Raw genomic sequence first — 26,842 nt, 5'->3', positions numbered from 1 at the left:
ATCGGCCCCATTACAAATGAAAAAAAGTATATATTTTTCCCAAATGGGAGCTTAAATTCCCAATGGAAGATTTCAAAAACAATTTTTTTTAGATCTTAACATTTACATTGTCCATGTTACATACAGTGACATGTGCCAGATTATACGCACAAATGAGCTTGGAAGTAGGCAAGCTGGGCAAAATGCATTGTGTGAAAAGTCCATCGGCATCGGCTAATGAGGGACGACACTGACTGCTTTTTATGCCCCCGGATCGATTGATCGAGGGTATATTGTTTTTGGCTGTCCCAAAACTTTACCCTTGGTTAAACTTTAACTTAAACTTATTACTTTTGCAATATTGAAGATAGCAACTTGATATTTGGCATGCATGTGTATCTTATGGAGCTGCACATTTTGAGTGGTGAAAGGTCAAGGTCAAGGTTATCCTTAAAGGTCAAAGGTCAAATACATGGCTTCAAAGTGGCATCAAAACTTTAACCTTGGTCATAACTTTTGCAATATTGAAGAAAGAAACTTGATATTTGGCATGCATGTGTATCTCATGGAGCTGCACATTTTGAGTGGTGAAAAGTCAAAAGTCAAGGTCACCCTTCAAGGTCAAAGGTCAAATATATGGCTTCAAAGCGGCATAATAGGGGGCATTGTGTTTCTGACAAACACATCTCTTGTTTATTAATTTTTATAGTTAAAGGAAAATAAGAGGAAAGTGTCTTCTCTTATAAGCCTTTTTGAATTGCACAGGCTTATCTGGGTAGACACAGGCTTATCTGGGTAGACACAGGCTTATCTGGGTAGACACAGGCTTATCTGGGTAGACACAGGCTTATCTGGGTAGACACAGGCTTATCTGGGTAGACACAGGCTTATCTGGGTAGACACAGGCTTATCTGGGTAGGCACAGGCTTATCTGGGTAGACACAGGCTTATCTGGGTAGACACTTTACACACATGCATTAAGCCCAGTTTTCCTAGAATAATGCCCAAATATAGCTTAATTTTCTGCTTGAACAGCATGTGCGTCATTGGATATTACTTATTTTGAAATCTAAATCTTATTACATTATTTGTTTATTACTTCAACACTTTTCTAAATCTTTCATAAAGAAAATGATACATTTGCATTTGTTATGAAATGTTAAACTTATATTCTCATCATTAGATGTTTTGTGTTTGTTGTTTTTTTTGCCCTGATCATGCTTAACAACAGCTTATTCTGCTGAATGAAACACGTCATACATATTATATTTGTCATAGACATCTTAGATATTTATCCTGTGTAAATATTGTTATTAGTACCTTGGATAAGTTAGTAAATTATTGCATTATTATTACATTTAATAGCATTACTAAAAAACACATGTTGAGTCTTTACAATTTTTTGTCAAAATATTGATATTAATACAATCTAAAACCAGCTAGTTTTAAGGTTTTTTTCAGTATTAATGTCAGCATGTTTCTATGCAGTTGCAATTTCAGGTTATAAACTGGTGTTTACTTCAAACATGTGATTTTACCTTACTTTTTCCTCAAAGTGGGGACATTTTCCCTCAAAGTGGGGACATTTTCCCTCAAAGTGGGAACATTTTCCCTCAAAGTGGGGACATTTTCCCTCAAAGTGGGAACATTTTCCCTCAAAGTGGGAACATTTTCCCTCAAAGTGGGAACATTTTCCCTCAAAGTGGGGACATTTTCCCTCAAAGTAGGAACATTTTCCCTCAAATGGGGACAGCTTCATCTTTACCATGAGTTCATGTGTCTGTTTCAGGACTTGTTACAACAAGCACAAGAACGGCAAAAACAGATTGAGCAGCAGCAATTCTTGCTACAACAGCAGCAACAACTTGCACAGAAGGGGGGTCAGCTGGGTCAGAAACAAGGTTTAGGGTTACGAAATACTGTACTTCACCCAGGAGGTTTGGCTCCAAATAATCCACAAGGGTTTGATGGGTTAGGAAACCAGAATTGGAACCTCCCAAACCAACCAATTGTGGAAGGGGTCAATATGAACCAAGGTCAAGGTGTGGTAAATCAAGGGGCCAATCTTAACCAAGGTCAAGTGAATCAAGGGGCCCAGATGTTTAAAGATGGCTTGCATCAAGCCATGCAACAGGTGAAATGTTTTTATGCAATCATGCAATATATAACAATAAGTAACTGAAAGTATTTTGTATAATATATCTACATCATATGTTGTGTCATTTGAGGAATGTTTTAATGTCATAAATACGTTACCTGCTATCTAATGTATTTCCTTCAAAATAATTAACTGGATACATATGAATCATAATGAATGTTGTTGTTCATTCCAGATGTATGATACTCTTACTTAATTTATTTATTACTTTACTTTACTTTACATAGTCTGCTAAATAACTTGTATTTAGATTGAGGAATTATACTGATATTTTGCATGAAGATAGCTTAATGTGACCAATATGAAGTTGTTTTCACCTTTTGTTGGAGCCTTTGACATGAGGATTTTAAGACAAAAGGGGAATGATATTGTTGTTGATAACCATGATCACATATTTAAAGTCTAATTATACTCCCATTACCATTGGTAATATGGGGGCTATATAGGAGTCACTTTGTCGGTCGGTCCGTTTGTCGGTCGGTCTGTCAGTCTATCTGTCTGTCCCGAAATTTCATCCGATCTTCACCAAACTTGGTCAGAAGTTGTATCTAGATGATGTCTAGGTCAAGTTTGAATATGGGTCATGCCAGGTCAAAAACTAGGCCACGAGGTCACTTAGTGTGTTTCAAACTGAAAGTTTGTCCGGACCATAACTATGTCATTTATTGTTAGGTTTTAAAATCATTTGGTACATTTGTTCATCATCATGGGACTTAATTTAATTTAATTAAAAAAATCCCTATTAGACTCAAATTGGCTAGGAAAACTGAGACTGTGCATGACGGCTGAACTGTCTGAAACTTATAATGTTAAAAAAATAATTGATATATATTTAAGAAAAAGGACAGAGACTTTCAGCTGTGAATATTACATTCATACACACATGTGTATTCATGTAATAAATATCATTACATATAAAAAAAGTGAATTTTTATGTCCCCCACTATAGTAGTGGGGGACATATTGTTTTTGCCCTGTCTGTTTGTCTGTCTGTTGGTCTGTTGGTCTGTCTGTTGGTCTGTTTGCGCCAACTTTAACATTTTGCAATAACTTTTGCTATATTGAAGATAGCAACTTCATATTTGGCATGCATGTGCATCTCATGAAGCTGCACATTTTGAGTGGTGAAAGGTCAAGGTCAAGGTCATCCTTCAAGGTCAGAGGTCAAATATATGTGGCCAAAATCGCTGATTTTATGAATACTTTTGCAATATTGATGATAGCAACTTGATATTTGGCATGCATGTGTATCTCATGGAGCTGCACATTTTAAGTGGTGAAAGTTCAAGGTCAAGGTCATCCTTCAAGGTCAGAGGTCAAATAAATGTGGCCCTAATCGCTTATTTTATAAATACTTTTGCAATATTGAAGATAGCAACTTGATATTTGGCATGCATGTCATGGAGCTGCACATTTTGAGTGGTGAAAGGTCAAGGTCAAGGTCATCCTTCAAGGTCAGAGATCAAATATATGTGGCCCAAATCGCTTATTTTATGAATACTTTTGCAATATTGAAGATAGCAACTTGATATTGGGCATGCATGTGTATCTCATGGAGCTGCACATTTTGAGTGGTGAAAGGTCAAGGTCAAGGTCATCCTTCACAATGTCAAGGTCATCCTACAAGGTCAAACATCATATAGGGGGACATTGTGTTTCACAAACACATCTTGTTATTTTCCCCTTTTCCTAAAAAACAACGCGTTTTTCCCCTTTGGATGGGCCCCGCCACCATTCCCCTATAATTGAAAAAAAACACTGGCATATTAATTCTTAAAAATCGCCAAAAATTAGATTCTCTTGTTTTGTGAAGACAGGATGAAAAATAGTCTGTGTCAATGCGGCATGTGGGGGTATAGGTCACGTCTGTGACAAGGCTCTAGTTTTGTATAAAACATTAATTAAATACATGGCTACACATGCTAAATTACATTAGCTCTTTAGGTAAGTAGTTGGGAACAAATACATAAATGGCTTCACTTTGTCTAATTTTGTGATCCATTTTGAGTCAATGTTTTCCCAAGTAAAATTTACATTGAAATTGAAATAGGGTTAGCTTTAAACAATTATTAGGGGAAAATGTTAGCCTTTTGAGTGGGGAATGTAGCCTCATTTCAGCCTTTAAAAAAAATGCTGATACCTAACTTGGGATTCCATTTGGGAACCATTGGGTCAAGATCAAGGTCACTGTTTCTAAAAATAGAACAACAGGTTCCACTCAGTGGCTTGAGTTTGTATTGATGTATTGTTATCGCTTTCAGTGCTGGAACCGAATTTTGAAGGTCTTTGCAAACAGTTTGGATCCAGATGAGACGCCACAGAACATGGTGTCTCATCAGGATCCAAACTGTTTGCTATTCTGATAGTATTCTTTGAAAAAAATTCGAAGAAAATGCTAATTTTTAGAAATTCAGCAGACAACATTTTAGCAGACGACAAATTTCCCAGCATGCAAAGGGTAAAGCTATCGTGTATGTTGGTAGCTTACATGCTGACCTAGCATGGGAAATCATTTTACTGAAAATATACAAACAAAGTTCTGCTCAATAACTTGAGTTTTGATCGACATATTTTGCTGAAATTGTGTGTGGAGGCAGTTTACATAAAGATCTTGTTTGAGATTGATCAGTAATTTAAATTTCTATCTAACTAAGATGTTGAAAACCTGGCATCATGATGTTGCCCAGGGCTTCTCCTGTTCTTGTGAAGTGGCCTTGGGCCCCAATTTAGTGAAAAAATGAGTCGCAAACTGTTCAAAATTGTGAAAAAAATGAGTCGCAAACTTTCTAAAATTGTGAAAATTTGAGTAGTGAACTTCTTGAAATTGTGAAAATTTGAGTCTTGAACTTTTTGAAATTGTGAAAAACGGCCATTCTCACTGATGGAAAACAAGCCATGTTTCGTGCTCATAACTGCCTTACTGAGAAAATCATTTGTTGTTGATAATCTCTAAGTTTGATACCCTTTGATTGTATTTAGGGCTAGTTGGGTCGATGCTCCTTTTGCTAAAAAATAGGAAAACAGTTTCTGCTCAATAAGAAAAGTTTATTTGCCTACCAATGCTTAGGCTGTTAAAAAAACTATGACAAGGATAATGAGCTTATTGTATGTTGTATATTCATATAATATCTAATCTTATTGAATTCTTACTTGTATTTTGCAGACTCAAGATGAACTAGGGAAGAATAATGATTTGAAAGAGGTTAGTTACCTGAATTCATTAAAGGCTCTATAAAGGTCACAAATCCAATTATTATACATATCAACTGGTCTAATTTTTACCTGATTTCAGTTACTCTTGCATAAAAACTGCTAATAATACAGCTTAGGTACAACGTTGTCAAGAATTATGGAAGATAAACCCGTCTCATAATTGGAAGAAATGTTTACATTTTTGCAACTAACATGATGTGTAGCCTCAGAACGTTGACATATGCTAAAAATAGGCGAAAAAAAATCTATTTTAATTCTATTTTAACAACTTTTTACCAGCAGAAAGTAACTTATTAGATCACTACAAACGTTTTAACCATTTAGAAAAGACCTACTTTGTGAGTGATACCGGAAAACGTTTAAAGTTGTCGTTATATTTTTGGTGACCTGAGTCACTTTCACTTTCTCTTTCGCGAGTAAACAGCAATGTAAATAAACTGATTGTTTGTAAACACAATTGACTTGGAGGACACTTTATTTTGAGCTCAAAACAAGTTGTATTGCTCATTTTTTATGCCCCCCTTCGAAGAAGAGGGGGTATATTGCTTTGCTCATGTCGGTCTGTCGGTCGGTCGGTCTGTCGGTCCGTCCACCAGGTAGTTGTCAGACGATAACTCAAGAACGCTTGGGCCTAGGATCATTAAACTTCATTGGTACATTGATCATGACTCGCAGATGACCCCTATTGATTTTGAGGTCACTAGGTCAAAGGTCAAGGTCACGGTGACCTGAAATAGTAAAATGGTTTTTGAATGATAACTCAAGAACGCATAAGCCTAGGATCATGAAACTTCATGGGTAGATTGATCATGACTTGCAGATGACCCCTATTGATTTTGAGGTCACTAGGTCAAAGGTCAAGGTCACGGTGACCCTAAATAGTAAGATGGTTTCCGGATGATAACTCAAGAACGCATACGCCTAGGATCATGAAACTTCATAGGTAGATTGATCATGACTTGCAGATGACCCCTATTGATTTTGAGGTCACAAGATATATTTTCTTATGTTGCATATAGCTTTAAACACAGAAGATACACAATTTTTAACTAGGCTCTTGAAGAAACACCAGAGTCATTTTATGAATACACTTATTGGTTACCTGTAAGCACCTTGGGGCCTGATAGAAAATGAAAAAGTTTTGTGTAGAAGCGTAATGCGTGACCAGCACCACACGAGTTTGAATGCTTTCTCTAGGACCCTCATATTTCTTTTTTATTCTATCGATGGGGGGTATTTTGTTTTTGGCCTGTCTGTCTGTCTGTCATTGTGTCAGTCATTGTGTGTGTCAAAAAACTTTAACCTTGGTTAAACTTGTATAACTTTTGCAATATTGAAGATAGCAACTTCATATTTGGCATGCAAATTTATCTCATGGAGCTGCGCATTTTGAGTGGTGAAAAGTCAAGGTCAAGGTCATCCTTCAAGGTCAAAGGTCAAATATCATTGTATTTTTTGTTCCTAAAACTTAAACCTTCATTTAAAGCAGGTATGTACGATTTTGTCAAATATTTATGAATTTATATAAACTGTGTAAAAAACTTATTATATATATATATTTCAATATAAATTAAAATAAAAGTTAAGAAGAACATGTGTAAAAGTTAAGAAGAACATGTGTTGAAAAATGTGAAATAAGCCAGATATTAAATTCTGAAATTGAAAACGGCTGTACAGCCGAATTCGCCAGCATGTATACCATACACGTACGATGTGCATCTAAACTTAGTTTAACGGTTTATATGAATTCCTGCAACGATATCTATTCATACGACACACGAACACTATCTCCGATCCTAATACAAAGACGAATGCTTCGGTTATTGTAGGAAATAATGTACGTCACTATCGGCTCAGGGCGCTAATTTGTCTTTGCTGCATTTTATGAAATTCGGCTTTAATGTATAAGTTTTCTTGCCTATTTTGTGTTATTGTAACATATTTTATCAATATATTACAATTAAACACATATAAAAAATCATATATACCCGCTTTAAGTTCGGTCATAACTTTTTGAATATTGAAGATAGCAACTTGATATTTGGAATGCATGTGTATCTCATGGAGCTGCACATTTTTAGTGGCTAAAGGCAGGGATCATATTTTTGTCGGTTTTGTCGGTCCTAGACCGATTGATGTCATGAAAGACCGATTGAAAATCCCAAACAGTCGGTCTGATTCTGTTTGCTAAAATTCCCATGTCATGAAATCGATTACACAGTGCACACCTTAATTACATTCTTATCTCGATTAGGTGTGATAAACTATTTGCTGCAGTCAATATCAATCGATAATTTCACTGGCTTATACCTAGCACAATCGGTCCGTTAGGTGTACTCGTCCAGGATAAAATCTTTGACAGTTTTTTCGGAGATACAAACCTCGATGTTATACTAGTGGAAATTGTGAATTTCATGCATGATACAGTAAACTGTCATATAAACAAAGAAAAAAATCGGATATTCTGCAATAATTGTGGGCGGACCTTATACACTGAAAGCACGTGCTGTTTTAAACAAAATATGCCAATACATTTTCCACCAGCGTAATAATTCGGCAATAAATAAATAAAAGTCGCGGATCTGATCGACAGAACAGCCGAAAGTTATTTTTATGCGCAGAACTTCACATAAAATAGTACACAAGAAAAATAATATACATTGTATAAATCTTCAGTAAAAATCGTGTTAGAATCAAAATAATTTGTGTTCTTTATTGTTTGTTGTTGAATAACCCATGACCGAAAGTTTAGATGCGTGGTTTCAAATCATTTGATCCCTACGCATCTAAACTATCGGCCGTGGGTTATTCGACTACAAACTATAACGTACATGAATTATTTCTTTACTATTTGGTTTTGTTATTGTCAGTAACAAACCTACGCACAGACATTTGTTTGGTTCAATGCATGTTTGTAAGCTATTATCGAGTTGACAACGATTTAAAACATCGGTATAGATTTACACAGACTAATAATATTGACAACGATGAAAAACAGTCAGATAAAACAGCACATGAAACAACCAATGTCAATGAAATAGCAAATGACAAAACAAAATGAGAAAACTCATATGTTCCGTTTAAAAATAATGCCTAAGGGAATTTAACTTGTACATTTATTATACCATGTATAATCTTCATGAATAGCAAAATCAATGGTATATATTTTAACGTTATTTGTCATGATTTTGGATATAAATTTTCGGACACTTTTTCTCCATTTAAATCCGGACTGATTGATGTAGCGGGAAAATATGATCCCTGGCTAAAGGTGAAGGTCAAGGTCATCGTTCAAGGTCAAAGGTCAAATTTATGGCTTCACAGCGGCGCAATAGGGGGCATTGTGTTTCTGACAAACACATCTCTTGTTTTCTGATTTAAATGTGTGTAATAGAGACAGAGCATGGACCAAGATTAATCTCTGACTGATGTATCTCCAGGCGCCAGGACTGCAGTCCATACCAGACCTATAGATAAATCTCTGATTGATGTATCTCCAGGCGCCCGGTCTGCAGTCCATACTAGACCTATAGATTAATTTCTGATGTATCTCCAGGCGCCCGGTCTGCAGTCCATACTAGACCTATAGATTAATTTCTGATGTATCTCCAGTCGCCAGGTCTGCAGTCCATACTAGACCTATAGATTAATCTCTGATGTATCTCCAGGCGCCCGGTCTGCAGTCCATACTAGACCTATAGATTAATCTCTGATGTATCTCCAGGCGCCAGGTCTGCAGTCCATACTAGACCTATAGATTAATCTCTGATGTATCTCCAGGCGCCCGGTCTGCAGTCCATACTAGACCTATAGATTAATCTCTGATGTATCTCCAGGCGCCCGGTCTGCAGTCCATACTAGACCTATAGATTAATCTCTGACTGATGTATCTCTAGGCGCCAGGACTGCAGTCCATACTAGACCTATAGATTAATCTCTGATGTATCTCCAGGCGCCCGGTCTGCAGTCCATACTAGACCTATAGATTAATCTCTGACTGATGTATCTCTAGGCGCCCGGTCTGCAGTCCATACTAGACCTATAGATTAATCTCTGATGTATCTCCAGTCGCCAGGTCTGCAGTCCATACTAGACCTATAGATTAATCTCTGATGTATCTCCAGGCGCCCTGTCTGCAGTCCATACTAGACCTATAGATTAATCTCTGATGTATCTCCAGGTGCCCGGTCTGCAGTCCATACTAGACCTATAGATTAATCTCTGATGTATCTCCAGTCGCCCGGTCTGCAGTCAATACTAGACCTATAGATTAATCTCTGACTGATGTATCTCTAGGCGCCAGGTCTGCAGTTCATACTAGACCTATAGATTAATCTCTTACTGCTGTATCTCCAGGCGCCAAGACTGCAGTCCGTACCAGACCTATAGATTAATCCCTGATTGATGTATCTCCAGGCACCAGGACTGCAGTCCATACTAGACCTATAGATTAATCTCTGATGTATCTCCAGGCGCCCTGTCTGCAGTCCATACTAGACCTATAGATTAATCTCTGATGTATCTCCAGGCGCCCTGTCTGCAGTCCATACTAGACCTATAGATTAATCTCTGATGTATCTCCAGTCGCCAGGTCTGCAGTCCATACTAGACCTATAGATTAATCTCTGATGTATCTCCAGGCGCCCGGTCTGCAGTCCATACTAGACAGCCTGAGGACAAAGGCCCGCCCCGTGGACCACGGACTGCTGGAGCAACAACAACAACAGCACCAGATGGTGCCCCCAAACAAGATGGCCGACAAGGAGGACAACTACATTAGTAGGGACAAGCTTGGCAGTCAGGGGAAACCTGGGCCCCAAGGGGTAAGTCCTTAAATTATCATACTCTAAATTAAAACATCATTATTTGTTGGACATGAATTTTCTTTGATTTTTGTGGTTGAATCGCACCAAGAATTTAATACTAACACATCGGAAAATGAGCAATTTTAAGTCCTCTATAATTCACCAAAATCAGAAATCCATGAATTTTATGTGTGAACTTAATAAACACATATCTTAAAACCAAAACATTTCATGCTGATCAACATAAACGCTTTTACATTGCATAGAAAGAACATGAATACCAATCACCAAATAATTATTTTAAGTCTGATTTAAATCAAGTTTTTGTATTTTGGTTGGTAAGATAACCTTCAAAAAGGATTTTGAAAAATCACGAAATTGCATGCCAGCGAATATAACTGAGCTTCCCTGTGTGGAAAGGGGATTTAATGCATGTGCATAAATGGTTGTCCCAGTTTAGCCTGTGTAGTCTGCACAGGCTAATCAGAGACAACACTTTCCGCTTTTATGATATTGTCTGTTTAAAGAAAGTCTCTTCTTAGCAAAGTTCCAGTTTATGCGGAAAGTGTCGTCCCTGATTAGCTTGTGTGGATCGCAATGGCTCATCTTGGACAACACTTTACGCACATGCATTAAACCCCTTTATCACAGAGCACGGCCCAAGTGTTTAACAGCGTATTTGTGTGTTTGAAGGACAAGCACAAGGTAGACTACCCCGAGCAGCATCAGATCAATAAACCCAACCTTCACCCCCAGGATTCAGTGGTGGAAGATAACCATGGCAACCAGGGTCGTGACCCTGAAAATGGGGCTGTTGAACATGACAACCGTATAGAGAACCAGGGGCCTGTAAACCTACAGGTAGGGGATGTTTGCTGAGAGTGGTAATCTCACTGGGTGTGGATGGGTATCACAGCTGGGTGTGGATGGGTATCACAGGCATTTTGAAGTAATGTAAAATCAATATTCGTGGGAAATTAATTTTAGTTGATTTCGTGGGTTGATTCATTAAAAAATTAATTCAAACACACTGGGAAATGACTGATGTAGACTCTTCAAGTTTTTCTAATTAGAAATTCATGAACGTGAATGTCCAAGATTTTTTTTTTTTAATTTTAGATGTGAAACTCCAGTTGCTCAAATGATATGATATGTGTGTGTTACCCCACAGGCAGGTTCAGGAGCCACGGTTACCCTAGCCTGATGATGGAAGGATGAGGCCCTGATGTTGATGTTTTAATAACCTCCTTTCTAGAAATGAAAATTGTTTGGCTCATATGCTTGCATTCATCTTGCTGTGTAAGGCAGCCATTAAGTTTGTTAACGAAATCGTCGTTTGACAATTCGGGCAAAATATGTCATTAGACAATTTATTATGTGAATGTTTTGGTTAAATTTACCGGTTGTTAAAATCCACATGGTTCGGTAGCTTTCCCTATAATGTTTTTATTCGATCAACTTACCTACTTAACCTGAATAACCGCAAACTTGCCAAGGTTTTAAAGTTATCTTGTGTTGGTAGGTTCAGGAGCCCCGGTTACCTCGGGCTGATGATGGACAGGGCCCAGGCAAGGATGAAGCTCTGAGATTCCACCGGCCCGAGCATGGGCAGGTAGACAACCAGATGCCCCCACAGGCCGGTCTAGATGACTCCCACAGACAGGAACAGATGCAGATACCTGCGAGAAACAATCTACAGGTAAATGAGTAGTGACTACTGTTTCTTGATATTAAGAATTTTTATCTTTAATTTAAAATGATGTAGATCTGAAACATATTACGAATTAATTAAAACAGCATGAAATTATAATGGGAAGTACAAGAAATGACAGTCATGTTCCTCTAAGTGGTATAAGCTAAGCAAGTCTTTGGGAAAAATTGGGCTTTATGCATATGCCTGAAGGCCAATTAGGGACGACACTTTCTGCTTGAATAGAATTTTTCGTTTAAAGGAAGTCTCTTCTAAAAGAAAAGCCAGCTTAGACGGAAAGTGTCTTCCCTGATGAGCCTGTGTGGACTGCACAGGCTAATCTGGGATGACACTTTCAGCACATGCATTAAGCCAAGTTTTTCCAGACTGCTACTCTGTCTCTCTATTCCTATATTGTAATGAAGGACCAAAAAGAGCTCCTGTCCTCAAGATTATTATTTAAAAAATTTGCAATTTTCCTCAAAAGTTCAACTTTACCTTGCAAAAAGGTCCCATTGTTATTGTCTCTTGATGGGACATATAATAGGAATGCCCTGGTCCCAAATTAAGAAATACTTTCATGATATGGGTTGGTAAATGTAAATAGGTCGCAGTGGCGTAATTGATATGGTGTCCTCCTAGAGATCGGGAGGTTATGGGTTCGATCCCCACAAGGGGAGCGTTCTTTAGATCTCCCCAAAAGACACCAAGTACTGGTTCTAGGCCCAGGAAATGGACTTGATAGCATTTCAATAAGCCTAAGGCTTTCGCTGCAATCAAGCTAAAAAAAAATAGGTTTAAACTAAATGGGCTGTGCTCTGTGAAAAATGTGTTCAATGCATGTGAGCTAAGTGTGGTCCCAGATAAGCCTTTGCATTCCGCACAGGCTAATCAGGGACAGCATTTTCCGTTTTTATGATATTTTTCGTTTTCAAGAAAGTCTCTTTGAAGCAAAAATCTAATTTAGGCGGAAAGTGTCATCCCTGATTAGCCTGTTAGACTTCACAGGCTTATCTGGGACGACACTTTACGCACATGCATTAAAACCCCTGTTCAGAGTGCACGGCCCAAATGTAAATAGGATATTGGTACGACTTTACTCCAATGTTATCATGCCCTTTGGTCTGTTACCGAAAACAGCCGAGATGTTGTTTTCAATTGGGTTCATAAAATAATGTGCATTGAATTTTCAGATGGTTACAAGTTTATTTAATTTAATTGAAAACTAAATGAATTATATGAAATTTAATTTTTAAAATGCAGGATACATTTTTTGGAGATAACTTTTGGTTTCGAGAGGGAAAAATAATGAATGTGGAATCGAAGACGCTTTCATAATTTGTTGCGAGGTAACAAAGAAAAAAGGAGAATTGAATTTTGTTCTTCATTTTTTTTTCTAGGATCCCAATTTGGAGCCACACAATCCAAATGAAATGGGAGAAATGGGAGAAGAAGATGGTAGGTAGTTAAATGCACTTTTGGTTCCTTTATTTTCCTACAGCTAGATTACCTTTGAACCAAATAAGCCTTGTTCTGGAAAAAACTAGATTTAATGCATGTGTATAAAGTGTTGGCCCCCATTAGCTTGTGCAGTCTGCACTGGCATGTGTATAAAGTGTTGGCCCCCATTAGCTTGTGCAGTCTGCACTGGCATGTGTATAAAGTGTTGGCCCCCATTAGCGTGTGCAGTCTGCACTGGCATGTGTATAAAGTGTTGGCCCCCATTAGCTTGTGCAGTCTGCACTGGCATGTGTATGAAGTGTTGGCGCCCATTAGCGTGTGCAGTCTGCACTGGCATGTGTATGAAGTGTTGGCCCCCATTAGCTTGTGCAGTCTGCACTGGCATGTGTATAAAGTGTTGGCCCCCATTAGCTTGTGCAATCTGCACTGGCATGTGTATAAAGTGTTGGCCCCCATTAGCTTGTGCAGTCTGCACTGGCATGTGTATGAAGTGTTGGCCCCCATTAGCTTGTGCAGTCTGCACTGGCATGTGTATAAAGTGTTGGCCCCCATTAGCTTGTGCAGTCTGCACTGGCATGTGTATGAAGTGTTGGCCCCCATTAGCTTGTGCAGTCTGCACTGGCATGTGTATGAAGTGTTGGCCCCCATTAGCGTGTGTAGTCTGCACTGGCATGTGTATAAAGTGTTGGCCCCCATTAGCGTGTGCAGTCTGCACTGGCATGTGTATAAAGTGTTGGCTCCCATTAGCTTGTGCAGTCTGCACTAGCATGTGTATAAAGTGTTGGCCCCCATTAGCTTGTGCAGTCTGCACTGGCATGTGTATAAAGTGTTGGCCCCCATTAGCTTGTGCAGTCTGCACTGGCATGTGTATAAAGTGTTGGCCCCCATTAGCTTGTGCAGTCTGCACTGGCATGTGTATGAAGTGTTGGCCCCCATTAGCTTGTGCAGTCTGCACTGGCATGTGTATGAAGTGTTGGCCCCCATTAGCGTGTGCAGTCTGCACTGGCATGTGTATAAAGTGTTGGCCCCCATTAGCGTGTGCAGTCTGCACTGGCATGTGTATGAAGTGTTGGCGCCCATTAGCTTGTGCAGTCTGCACTGGCATGTGTATAAAGTGTTGGCCCCCATTAGCTTGTGCAGTCTGCACTGGCATGTGTATAAAGTGTTGGCCCCCATTAGCGTGTGCAGTCTGCACTGGCATGTGTATGAAGTGTTGGGCCCCATTAGCTTGTGCAGTCTGCACTGGCATGTGTATAAAGTGTTGGCCCCCATTAGCTTGTGCAGTCTGCACTGGCATGTGTATGAAGTGTTGGCCCCCATTAGCTTGTGCAGTCTGCACTGGCATGTGTATGAAGTGTTGGCGCCCATTAGCGTGTGCAGTCTGCACTGGCATGTGTATAAAGTGTTGGCCCCCATTAGCTTGTGCAGTCTGCACTGGCTAATCGGGGCCAACACTTTACGCCTAAACAGCATTTGCTTTCAGAAGAGCAATGCCTTTAAACAAAAATTACCATAAAAGCGGAAAATTTTGTCCAACATTAGCCTGTACAGAGTGCACAGGCTAATCAGGGATGACACTTGAAACAAATGCATTAAGCCCAGTTTTCCCAGAACAAGGATGAAATATTCCCTGATCAAATTGCGCACCATTAACCCGAGGGTACATGCCTTTCCTGAACATGCTGAACTATTCTGCATTTGTCACTCTTTATAATTTTGCCAAATATTTTAATTTGGTTATCTTAAAAGAATGAGTGCTTTTGATTGACAAGGGAGGCTATTTATTGATGAATTCATCTTGATTTGATTCTGCATTTTCAGTAGTTTTGTTATCCTATGGTAGTCCTAAACTGTAAAACAAGTAAATTAATTGATAATAAAATTTGCAAAACACAAGTGTTAATGATTGTTCCTGCTATTTGTAGAATTTTGAGTGGATGTTGACAGTTTTGGTTTGTAATTTATGACTAAAGTTTTGTGCAAGAAATGTAATTACTGTAGAGCAGGTTCATATTGTAAGTCACAAATAATGGGAATTAAAAAACCAACATATTTCAGAGTGTTTAATGTATCGCCCAATTGGTGCAAAAAGGTACCATGCGCATTCTAATTTTTCAATGTCCCATGGTACCTGTTTGCACAAAGGGGGCGATATGCAACAATAGCATGTTAATTGATGTTGATAATAAAGTTGAAATGCAGTCAGAAATAGTCAGGAGATAAAAACATGTTCTTAGCATGGCATTTGTGTTGTACTGTGGCTTATCACCATTTAAATTATTGTAAATTGTGTCATGCCATAGTGTTCATGAACAAAAAATACTGATTCCAATCAAAATTAGACTTAAATATTAGGAAATCCTTGTAAAAAATCCTTGCAGTAAATATTGACATTGCATGCACATTTATTTTTCAATGCAAATGTCACTTAGTTGAATGCAAATGTCCTATTGCACCATGTAATATAGCTATACATATGTTTCAACTAGTAACATTAAGTGGAGTTTTACATATACATTTCAAAGATGAAAACATGGTCATAGTATTTGAAAACAACCAACACAAATGTCCCGATTTTAGCAAAAATTACGCAAATTTTCCAAATCCAAATGGCCCTTGCCCCATGCCCAAAATGATGAAAAAACTACAACACAGGTTGTGTTATTTATCTACTTTGTCCAGATGCATCACATGCTATTTTGTATATAGAAATAATATGATTGCCTAACTTTTATATTAGTGTGATAGACCTTGACATTGGGAATAATTTAACAAATTTAGTAATATGATTATAAATAACAGTGTACCACTTGTGGATAAGTGCATGTTTTACTGCTTTCTAAAATTTATTTTATAAAGTGCTAGCAAATTAAATTGCTGTATGATAAACGCAATAAACCAATAATTTAGTTTTTTGGAAAAGTTTGGCATTTTTAAGGGGGGGGAAATATTGGGCAGAGTTTTTTTGAAAAAAATATTACTTTTTGCAATTGCCAAACAGCCTTTTTTTGTTGTTTGCAATTGGGAAACAGTCTGAAAGAGGCTGTAATTTTGGGGAAAATAATCATTGTTGGTATGTTTGATGTTCGGACAGTGTGAGTGAACTATAACATTAACCTGCTCTTCAGTAACTACTTGTAAAATATGTCCATAAAGTCTTGCTCAATAGTTCAATACTGGTGTGTGTACTTTATTTGAGCCCTGCTCTGGGAAAACTGGGCTTAATGCATGTGAGTTAAGTGACAGCTGATTGTCCCCTTGGTTAAGCATAAACAGCTGATTGTCCTCTTAGTAAGGCATAAACAGATGATTTTCCCCCTCAGTTAAGCATAAACAGCTGATTGTCCCCTTGGTTAAGCATAAACAGCTGATTGTCCCCTTTGTTATGCATAAACAGATGATTGTCCCCTTGGTTAAGCATAAACAGATGATTGTCCTCTTGGTAAAGCATAAACAGATGATTGTCCTCTTTGTAAAGCATAAACAGATGATTGTCCCCTCGGTTAAGCATAAACAGCTGATTGTCCCCTTGGTTAAGCATTAACAAATGATTGTCCCCTTGGTAAAGCATAAACAGCTGATTGTCCTCTTAGTAAAGCATAAAGAGATGATTGTCCCCTCGGTTAAGCATAAACAGCTGATTGTCCCATTGGTTAATCATAAACAGCTGATTGTCCCCTTTGTTATGCATAAACAGCTGAATGTCCCCTTTGTTAAGCATTAACAGCTGATTGAACCCTTTGTTAATAATAAACAGCTGAGTGAACCCTTTGTTAAGCATAAACAGCTGATCGAACCCTTTGTTAAGCATAAACAGCTGATCAAACCCTTTGTTAAGCATACACAGCTGATTGAACCCTTTGTTATGCATAAACAGCTGAATGTCCCCTTTGTTAAGCATAAACAGCTGATTGAACCCTTTGTTAATAATAAACAGCTGATTGAACCCTTTGTTAAGCATAAACAGCTGATTGAACCCTTTGTTAAGCATACACAGCTGATTGAACCCTTTGTTAAGCATAAACAGCTGATTGTCCCCAATAGTTTAGCATAAGCAGCTGATTGTCCCCAATAGTTAAGCATAAACAGCTGATTGTCCCCAATAGTTAAGCATAAGCAGCTGATTGTTCCCCATTGATAAGTATAAACAGCTGATTTTCCCCCATCGTGAAGCATAAACAGCTGATTGTCCCCATCATTATTTAAAAATCAACTCAATTAGTTTAAGCAGAGTTTTTCATCCATTATGTACACTTACAAAATTGTCTGATTATTTTTTTAGAATAAAGCACAGGTAAACACATAATACAGTCTCATAAAAGTCAGAAAGTGTTCTACATAATTATGTGCTCTAGCTAACATCTTGCCCCTTGGTTCCCCATCTTACCGCTTTTGTACTGATCACATACAGAACATTTTTGTTACAAGTTTTAATGATTTGACTAAATTTTCACAGTGAAAATAGCTTAATTATTGTAGTTACACTGGTTTAAATGGAAATGGAAATACATGTAATATGAATTTGGCAGTGCTCTGTGAAAAGAGGGTTTAATGCATGTGTATAAAGTGTCTTCTCAGATTAGCCTGTGCAGTCTGCACCTGCACAGGCTAATTAGGGGCAACACTTTCCGCTTTTATGATATTTTTAATTTGAAGAAAGTTTAAAAATCCAGTTTAAGCACAAATTGTCGTCCCTGATAAGTCTGTGCAGACTGCACAGGCTAATTTGGAACGACACTTTACGCACATGCATTGAAACCTTTTTTCACAGAGTGCGACTCAATTATGTTCACATATTACACATGATCTATTGCAAATATGTCTCAGAGATGATTTCACTGTGTTCTTAAATGGCATTTTGACAAATTAGCAACCTGCCCTTTTCAAATCCTACCTGGAGCACTGAGTCTTGCTTTATCAACACTGGCTTACAAGCCTGCAACTCAAATCACTGTCTAACCTTTTTCAATAGACATCTAGTAGGCATTGAATTTGAAATCATGCACATATGTTGAAAGCTTCAATGGTGACTGCTGTGCATGATGGTGTATTTTGAAAAGCTAATTCAAATATACTTGAGGTGTTTGTAGTTTGAAAGTGGACACTATGCATGAAATAATTAGCAGGGGATGGGATTATTATAAATCAGAATGAATGCCATCATTGCCCTTGCTATACAACAAATATTCCTTTGGAAATGAGGTTTACATGATGGTGGTGACTGTCAGTTTCATGTTGTTTTAAGAATTGCGTTTTATTTTATGCTTTTGTTACCTGTTTTTACCATTTGAGTTGTGTTCTGGGAAAACAGGGCTTAATGCTTATATGTGAAGTGTCTTCCCATATTAGCCTGTGCAGTCTGCAAAGGCTTTTCAGGGATGACACTTGCTGCTTTTCTAGTATTTTCAATCAAAGGGAAGTCTCTTCTTAGTGAAAATCAAGTTTAGAAAGAAAGTATGGTTCCTGATAAGCCTGTGCAGACTGCACACTTTTCCCTCATGCTTTAAGGCCTGTTTTCCAAGAACAGAGCTGTGTTATTAACATAGTTCAGATGTTTTCAGATGGGTATGATGATGAATATGATAAGGATGATGATAAAGATAATGATCGTGATGATGACAATAATGGCAATAAAGCTGGTGGTGTCAAGGACAATGATGAATACAAGAGGTGAAGGTCATAGGTCAAGGCTAGCATATATTGTGGCTGTTAGTTGTCTCAGACTCTGTAAAACACTTCACACAACAATTGTTTACTCAAGGTCACACTCAGAGGTCAAGGGTTAGTTTTGGCCATAAAACATCTTGGCCAGACTGTGACTGTTTATTTACTTAAAATAACTTACCTCAAATGACCACCTAGAGTAGACTGAGTGTATCACCCATCTCATGACCTCAGAGGTAAAGATCACGCATAGAGGTTAGAAGTCAAGTTTGGCAATAAACAGCTTTTGATGTAAGCATACAAAAGTGAAATATGGGTGCATTCGTGGACTGTGGGGGCAGCTATGCCTAAGGAAACTTTACTTGCTGTGACAGGTTTTGCAGAGTCTGAAATTGGTTGTGCATGTTGAAGTAGTTAGTGTTGAGCAATGTCTTATGGGCGAATATCTTGCTGTGACAGGTTTTGCAGAGTCTGAGATTTGTTGTACATGTTTAAGTTGTGAGTGTTGAGGATTTTACATCTGCTTACACTGTAAGTTTGGCATCAGTAAACTCTTCATTGTACACAAATCATCAATGTCTCAGAATAAGTTACTGCAAGCAGTAATAAAATATGCAAGAAATGAAAAGAAAATATTGACACAAATATACACATTATCAGAACAAGATTCTGACAAGGAAAACATTTACATAGAATAATATGTTGTTTTTAGGAACACTTTGTGTCTACCTGATGCCACCTTAAATCTTTTGCTTGAATAACTTTTATTAGTGCATTTTTCTCCAAACAATGCCTGATTTCCGTTAACATCTTGGAACATATGAGGAGCGCTCTTGGAAAATGGGGCTAAATGCATGTGCTTAAAGTGTCTTCCAGATTAGCATGTGCAGTCGGCACAGGCTAATCAGGGAGATCAATTTCTGCTCTATTACATTTTTCAATTAAAAGGAAGTCTCTTTTTAGTGATAATCCAAATAAGACAAAAAAGTGTTGTCCCAGATTTGCCTATACATACTGCACAGGCTAATTTTGGACAACTCTTTATGTACATGCATGAAGTTCGAATTTTTCCAGATCGCAGCTGGTATGTTTTGAAAGGAAAATCCTCAACATTTGTAGCCTTGTGCATGGCCTTGTTATGACATCTCTTTACATGCTTATTGCTGCCTCTCATCATTATATGAGCCACGTTTTGGGAAAATAGGGCTAAATGCACGTGCATAATGTGTTGTACCAGATTAGCCTGTGCAGTCTGCACAAGCTTATCAGGGACACCACTTTACTCTTTTATGGAATCTTTTGTTTAAAGGAAGTCTTTTGTAATTGAAAATCCAGTTTATGCTGAAAGTGGCGTTCCGGATTGCACAGGCTTATCTGGGACTGCGCAGGCTTATCTGGGACTGCACAGGCTTATCTGGGACGACGCTTTACGCACATGAATTACTCTCAGTTTTCCAGAATGAGGCTCATATGATTCTATTTAACCCTTTGCATGCTGGGAAATTTGTCGTCTGCTAAAATGTCGTCTGCTTAATTTCTAAAATTAGCATTTTCTTCGATTTTTTTCAAAGAATATTACCAGAATAGCAAACAGTTTGGATCCTGATGAGACGCCACGTTCTGTGGCTTCTCATCTGGATCCAAACTGTTTGCAAAGGCCTTCAAAATTTGGTTCCCGCACTGAAAGGGTTAAAATATTTCCCTCTGTATATTTCTAACAGCTCAGTTTCTTTTTAAAGCCGGCATAAATTAAAACGCACCCATCGTATGGTAGCTATAGTTAACAGTTTGCCTATTGTTTTGGTTTTATAGTTTTATGTCTGAGAGTCTAGTTTGTACCAAAGCGTGCTGACAAGCGAAAATACTGCTTTAACCCTTTCCCCCATAAGAAGCAAAGTGAAAATGTTTCTTGCAACTATCATAAAACCAGAACAGCCTGCGAGTAACTCACATTCTATTCAGGTTTTATGCTGTTTGCTGTTCATCAGTAACTAAGGGTTGGAAATGAAGACTTTAAAACTTGAATCTGGTAAGAAAGGTATTTAATTAAATGTTACTTTCTTAGGGACTACAAATGTGTCAAAATACTTATTTAAGTGGCAAAGGGTTAAAATTGTTGGCTTCTTACGCTCTCTATTACATTATATCTTCATACTAACCATATAAATCTTCTTGAACTGTAAACATATAATGTATTAATACAAAGTATAAATAGGCATGTTATGTATAAATATGATATATCAATATAATGTATAAATATGCCTGTAATGTATAAATATGATATATCAATGTAATGTATAAATATGATATATTAATTTGATGTATAAATATGAAGATCATGTATGAATTGAATTTAGCATGTAATGTATAAATATAATGTATCAATATAATGTGAATATAATCAGCAACATTTGATGTCTTTTGTCTTGAATATGCAATTAAACAACATATATTTATGTAATAAGACTAAAATTATAAGTGTTATTATAAATATTGTTAAAAATTTGTTTCTGTGACATCAATTGAGTTGTGTTTATTGAGTTACTTACAAGCATTATTCTATAATTTGCATGTAAATTTGTACTAAATGCCTTAACATTATTAAGTTGTTTTTTATGCCCGCGGATCGAATGATCTGGGGTATATTGTTTTTGGCCTGTCAGTCAGTCAGTCAGACATTCATTCATTCATTCATTCAATCAATCATTCATTCATTGTATGTGTGTCCCAAAAGTTTAACCTTGGTCATAACTTTTGCAATATTGAAGATAGCAACTTGATATTTGGCATGCATATGTATCTTATGGAGCTGCACATTTTGAGTGGTGAAAGGTCAAGGTCATCCTTCAAGGTCAAAGGTCAAATATATGGCTTCAAAGTGGCGCAATAGGGGGCATTGTGTTTCTGACAAACACATCTATTGTTAAATATAACTTAACATTTAATGAACTGATTAGTTCATTGTGTATGAGAAAACATTGCTCAGGAATGACATGTTTTATAATTCACAGGGCTTTTTCCTTCTTAAAGAAAGGCTGTTTTTCACAAATTTGAGAAGTTGCAACTAAAATTTTCACAATTTGAAAGAAGATTGGGACTCAAATTTTCACAATTTTAGCAGTTTGCGACTCTTTTTCACAAAATCAGGGGGCCAAGGCTGCTTCACAAAGATAGGAAAAAATCACTGAGTCATCTTTCTTAATTAAAAGAATTTAATAATTTATCATAATAATTGAATTAAATAGTTCAATAATTGATTGTAAAACTTGTTTGATTTCCATTTCCAGGCGATAACCTAAAATCTACTTTGAAGCGTAACCATGACAAAGACCAAACAGTTAGCACCATGAAACCAAACAACAATGAGGCGAAGTCAGCTAACTTAAAACAAGCTTACAAACCAATCTACACCAGTTTAACTGACAAAACAAAGAAACCTAAACTTATGCAATCTCTCCGCCGTGTCTGAAGTGGGCAACGGACATCGTTACAGCTGTGATAACTGAGTACATTCCATGTGGGATGTTTCTTGTGATGAAAGAGGCATTTACTTAGAATTATGTTAAGGCACAGGGGCATAGACCCAAAGTTGACAATGATTTAGATTTATTTCTTAATTTAATGTGTCCTTTATCAATTTCTACATTATTTAAGAGCTAAACAAGCACAAACGGATAATAATTGGAAATTTGGGTACAGGGGTGTTCATGAAATTTCAAGCACAGGGCTAATCTTTTTTGGAAATTTAGGCACAGGGATGCCACTGTGCTTAAAGACCCTGGGGAAAAGCCTGATAATAAGCCTTGCAGTTACAGATGGTATGAAAGGACATATAATTATATGTGACCCACATCATGCGAAAATGGGTCTTATGCCCTATGCGGCCAGGGCAACTGCAGCCCAGCCTGCGCACCTGTGCAATCTGGTCAGGAGTTATGCTGTCTGCTATATAGTCACAAAAGGTTTTGCAGTCTTATTAAGGGACAACAATGCACAGGCTGGTCTTTAGCTACCTAAACTGCATATGACATATTAAGATCCATTTTCGCATTACACAGGTTAATTCTGTGTCTGTGTAAATACTTTATTGTTCTTGATAGTCATTTATTGCACATTTGGTGAGACATTTTTGGTTAATAATGAGGTTGTGGAAAGAAAACTTACAATTGGTCACACACTGAGCTTTCGTGACCAAGAACAGTTAACAGATAAGTTCTAGATTAAACATAAATTTTGAATGGTAAAAATAAAATGTTTGTTCAAGCAATAAATTTTGTGCTAAAAAACAAATCTTAATAATATGTCAGTATTTCAGACGACCTCTGAGATAAGTTGTGTAATGCATGTAAGTAAAGTGTTGGAATACACAGGCTTATCTGGGAACACGTATTGCACATGCATTATAACTAAATATCACTGAGTACAAAATGTAACTCTTGTTCACTTAATTCTTTTCATCCTCACAATGTTTCAGATTTAATATTATGAAGTGTTAAATATTGATGAAAGTTATGTACATTTTGTTATTTTGTAGTTTATATATACCACTCTACTGTTACTGTTTTGCATCAATATGATTGTTTTGAGGTTATTGTGTTCATGCATTTCAAACTTGTAGTGTTTTGGGTAAAATCCGCAACAATTATAAAGGTAGGGTGTAGCCTTCTATCATATTGCTGAAGATTTTTTTAATTGTTCCTAAACTATAAATATCTTAAGAAAGAATGTTTGCTTTGACAATTGTTAACCAGGTTTTCCGAAGGAAAAAACTGGTTATTAGATTGGCGAATGCGGGCGGGCTGGCTGGCGGGCTGGCGGAATAAGCTTGTCCGGGCCATAACTATGTCGTTCATTGTCAGATTTTAAAATCATTTGGCACATTTGTTCACCATCATTGGACGGTGTGTCGCGCGAAATAATTACGTCGATATCTCCAAGGTCAAGGTCACACTTTGAGTTCAAAGGTCAAAAATGGCCATAAATGAGCTTGTCCGAGCCATAACTATGTCGTTCATCGTCAGATTTTAAAATCATTTGGCACATTTGTTCACCATCATTGGACGGTGTGTCGCGCGAAATAATTACGTCGATATCTCCAAGGTCAAGGTCACACTTTGAGTTCAAAGGTCAAAAATGGCCATAAATGAGCTTGTCCTGGCCATAACTATGTCATTCATTGTGAGATTTTAAAATCATTTGGCACATTTGTTCACCATCATGGGACGGTGTGTCCCACGAAAGAATCACGTCAATATCTCCAATGTCAAGGTCGCCACGACTAAAAATAGATTTAAAAAAAAAAAAAAAACTTACAAAGGGGGTTAATTTTTTTTGGTCATTTCAAAAGTTCAGTTTGAGTTTTCTCCCTTTATCAGATTTTTTTTTCACAATGAAAACCTGGTTTTGTGACAATTTTGTCCCTTGTTTTGTTTTTGTATTGGAAACGTATATTGTTAAAATTAAAGAGTAATGACTTTTGGGAACAATTCTTGTGGCATTACATCCACATACATTTGAATCAGTCAAAGCGTACTTTACAATCTTATTGGAAACCATTCTTGGAAAATGTAAACTGTCACTTTACCATTGATTTATATAAACTTAAGATACATTATCTTAAAATCTGCTCTTCGTCATCATTTGTACATATCCATTTCACTGTGTTTATTGAGAAAAGACTTGTGTATTGTGTAAGACAAATGAATAATTCATTGTTGTGGTCATTTTGTATCATTTGTTAATAATTATGATCATGTCCATATCGGATATCCATGGGATACTTTAAAGGTAAATGTATGCATTTGGTAATGTATTTGAGCCGCGCTTTGTGAAAAGGGGGTTTAATGCATGTGCGTTAAGTGTCGTCCAAGATTAGCTTGTGCAGTCCACACAGGCTAATCAGGGACGACACTTTCCCCCTTAACTGGATTTTTGCTAGGAAGAAACTGTCTGTAAAGGAAAAATATCATAAAAGCAGAGAGTATCATCCCTGATTAGCCTGTGCGGACTGCAGAGGCTAGGATAATCTGGGATGGCACTTTAAGCACATTCATTAAACCCCCTTTTCACAGAGCATGGCCTATTTGTATGCATTATATGTGAAAACAGAAGCTAATTAATATATACGTAGAGCATTTAATAAATGACACACATTTTGTGTAATGAATTTTTTGTCAAACAGCAAAATGGATTGGGGACAGGTAAATGTTATAAAAACTGTAAAGTTATTCTTGTTGATTTAGTCTAATGGGTTATGTTGATTTGTCTCTTTTATCATAATTAACCGATCATTTCATCATGGTAGAATGAAACATTTGTGTGAAAAAATACCATCCCACTTAAATTTTGTGGAATCGGGGACCTTACATCTGCGTCATCCCCCCCCCCCCCCCAGTGAACTGGACATAAGTAGCCTACATTGCCATAAGAATAAGTGAATTTGGTGTAAAATTTAATTTTGTGAAATAGGCCATATCTTGACTTTAATATGATGTTTAAAGGTGAAACTTCATAGGTATGAAGCTTGCATGACAAAGTTGCATGCAGGGGTATTTCATTTTAAATGGCAATTCTCTTTGTTAAAATGGATAACTGGCATATCAAAGTGTTAAATTTACTGTCAACAATGATATCAGCATTCATTTTCATTGATTAGATAAATGGGCCTAATATAGTAAGGTTCTAGGTCTTTACATTGCAAGTTTGTAGTTCTGGTTTCTTGTATATAATATTTATTGAATTAGTTGGTCTCTCATATTTATGTTTCAACGTTGCATTTGGAAGTGGGCGTATTTGAAATTATGTATTATTGATCGATTTTTCAGGATTTATGTGTATATATCGGTAAATGTTGATTTTATTGCGTTTGTTAATTACTTTGCATAAGTGATAAAATATTTTAAATATGTATTTTCTTTTGTTTATATGTTTTCTAATTTGGTGTGTTGCCAATGATAGATCCCCGCTGGTATGTGTTTGTTACTTGCTGGAATTCAGGACGCTAAGCGGACAGCCTTTTGTTTTTAGCTCACCTGAGCACAACGTGCTCATGGTGAGCTTTTGTGATCGCCTTTTGTATGTCATGCGTCATGCTGCGTCAACATTTTGCCTTGTGAACACTCTAGAGGCCACATTTATTGTCCGATCTTCATGAAACTTGGTCAGAACATTTGTCCCATTGATACCTTGACCGCGTTTGAAACTGGGTCGTGCTTGGCTAATTTTAATAGGATTAAAATGTTTAATTTTCATGACAAAAGTTCATGCTGTGCGAGATTCTATTTTTAGAATGTTGATATGAACTCATCCTTTATCTGATTGGTCAATTTGGTATCTCAGGTGTGCACGAGATCCGCGAAGAATGTTTCATACTTGTTTTTGTAATAGACAAACACACAGCGTTGTTTAAAATTAACTAGAAAATAATTTTATTAGTGTTCTTAGTCATTGTTATCGTTTGTGACTTCGGTTTATTTGAAAGAATATTGTGGACAGGATTCTTTTGTCAAGTAGAGATTTCTGTCAGTTGTCAATCAGTATCTCTATATCGAACATTTATTACAGTAAAAATGTAGTAAAAACAAAGTACAAATCAACGTCATCGCAAGATATAAACAGTTTTCTGTCTCGTGTTTTGTTTACTTGTGTATAGTAGTAATTTTATAAACAGTGGAAAGAATGATGGTATGAAAATATAGTGTAGTGTTACCACATAATTATGCCCCCCTTCGAAGAAGAGGGGGTATATTGCTTTGCTCATGTCGGTCGGTCTGTCGGTTCGTCCACCAGGTGGTTGTCAGACGATAACTCAAGAACGCTTGGGCCTAGGATCATGAAACTTCATAGGTACATTGATCATGACTCGCTGATGAC

General features: G+C 37.2%; 1 protein-coding gene across 10 annotated transcripts in view; it reads left to right on the top strand.

Moving 5' to 3' along the window:
• Positions 1-25,877, top strand: part of LOC127843238 (putative uncharacterized protein DDB_G0271606) — a 69,918-nt gene extending 44,041 nt beyond the window's left edge. For 5 of the 10 annotated variants that reach the window (XM_052373101.1, XM_052373099.1, XM_052373098.1 and 2 more), the window contains 7 exons: positions 1,769-2,113; positions 5,301-5,339; positions 9,991-10,173; positions 10,849-11,016; positions 11,678-11,854; positions 13,246-13,303; positions 22,258-25,877. In XM_052373101.1, coding sequence (XP_052229061.1) covers positions 1,769-2,113; positions 5,301-5,339; positions 9,991-10,173; positions 10,849-11,016; positions 11,678-11,854; positions 13,246-13,303; positions 22,258-22,439 — 1,152 coding nt within the window. In that variant the 3' untranslated portion in view covers positions 22,440-25,877. Of the gene's footprint in view, positions 1-1,768; positions 2,114-5,300; positions 5,340-9,990; positions 10,174-10,848; positions 11,017-11,677; positions 11,855-13,245; positions 13,304-15,231; positions 15,259-17,588; positions 17,637-18,867; positions 18,977-20,709; positions 20,741-22,257 lie in introns of those variants that run through there. The other 5 variants (XM_052373100.1, XM_052373102.1, XM_052373103.1 and 2 more) reach the window with 5 other exon arrangements.
• Positions 25,878-26,842: the final 965 nt, after the last annotated feature.

The sequence above is a fragment of the Dreissena polymorpha genome, chromosome 8 (genome assembly GCF_020536995.1).
Source record: "Dreissena polymorpha isolate Duluth1 chromosome 8, UMN_Dpol_1.0, whole genome shotgun sequence".
Taxonomy (NCBI): domain Eukaryota; kingdom Metazoa; phylum Mollusca; class Bivalvia; order Myida; family Dreissenidae; genus Dreissena; species Dreissena polymorpha.
This window is presented reverse-complemented; position numbering and strand designations above follow the sequence as displayed.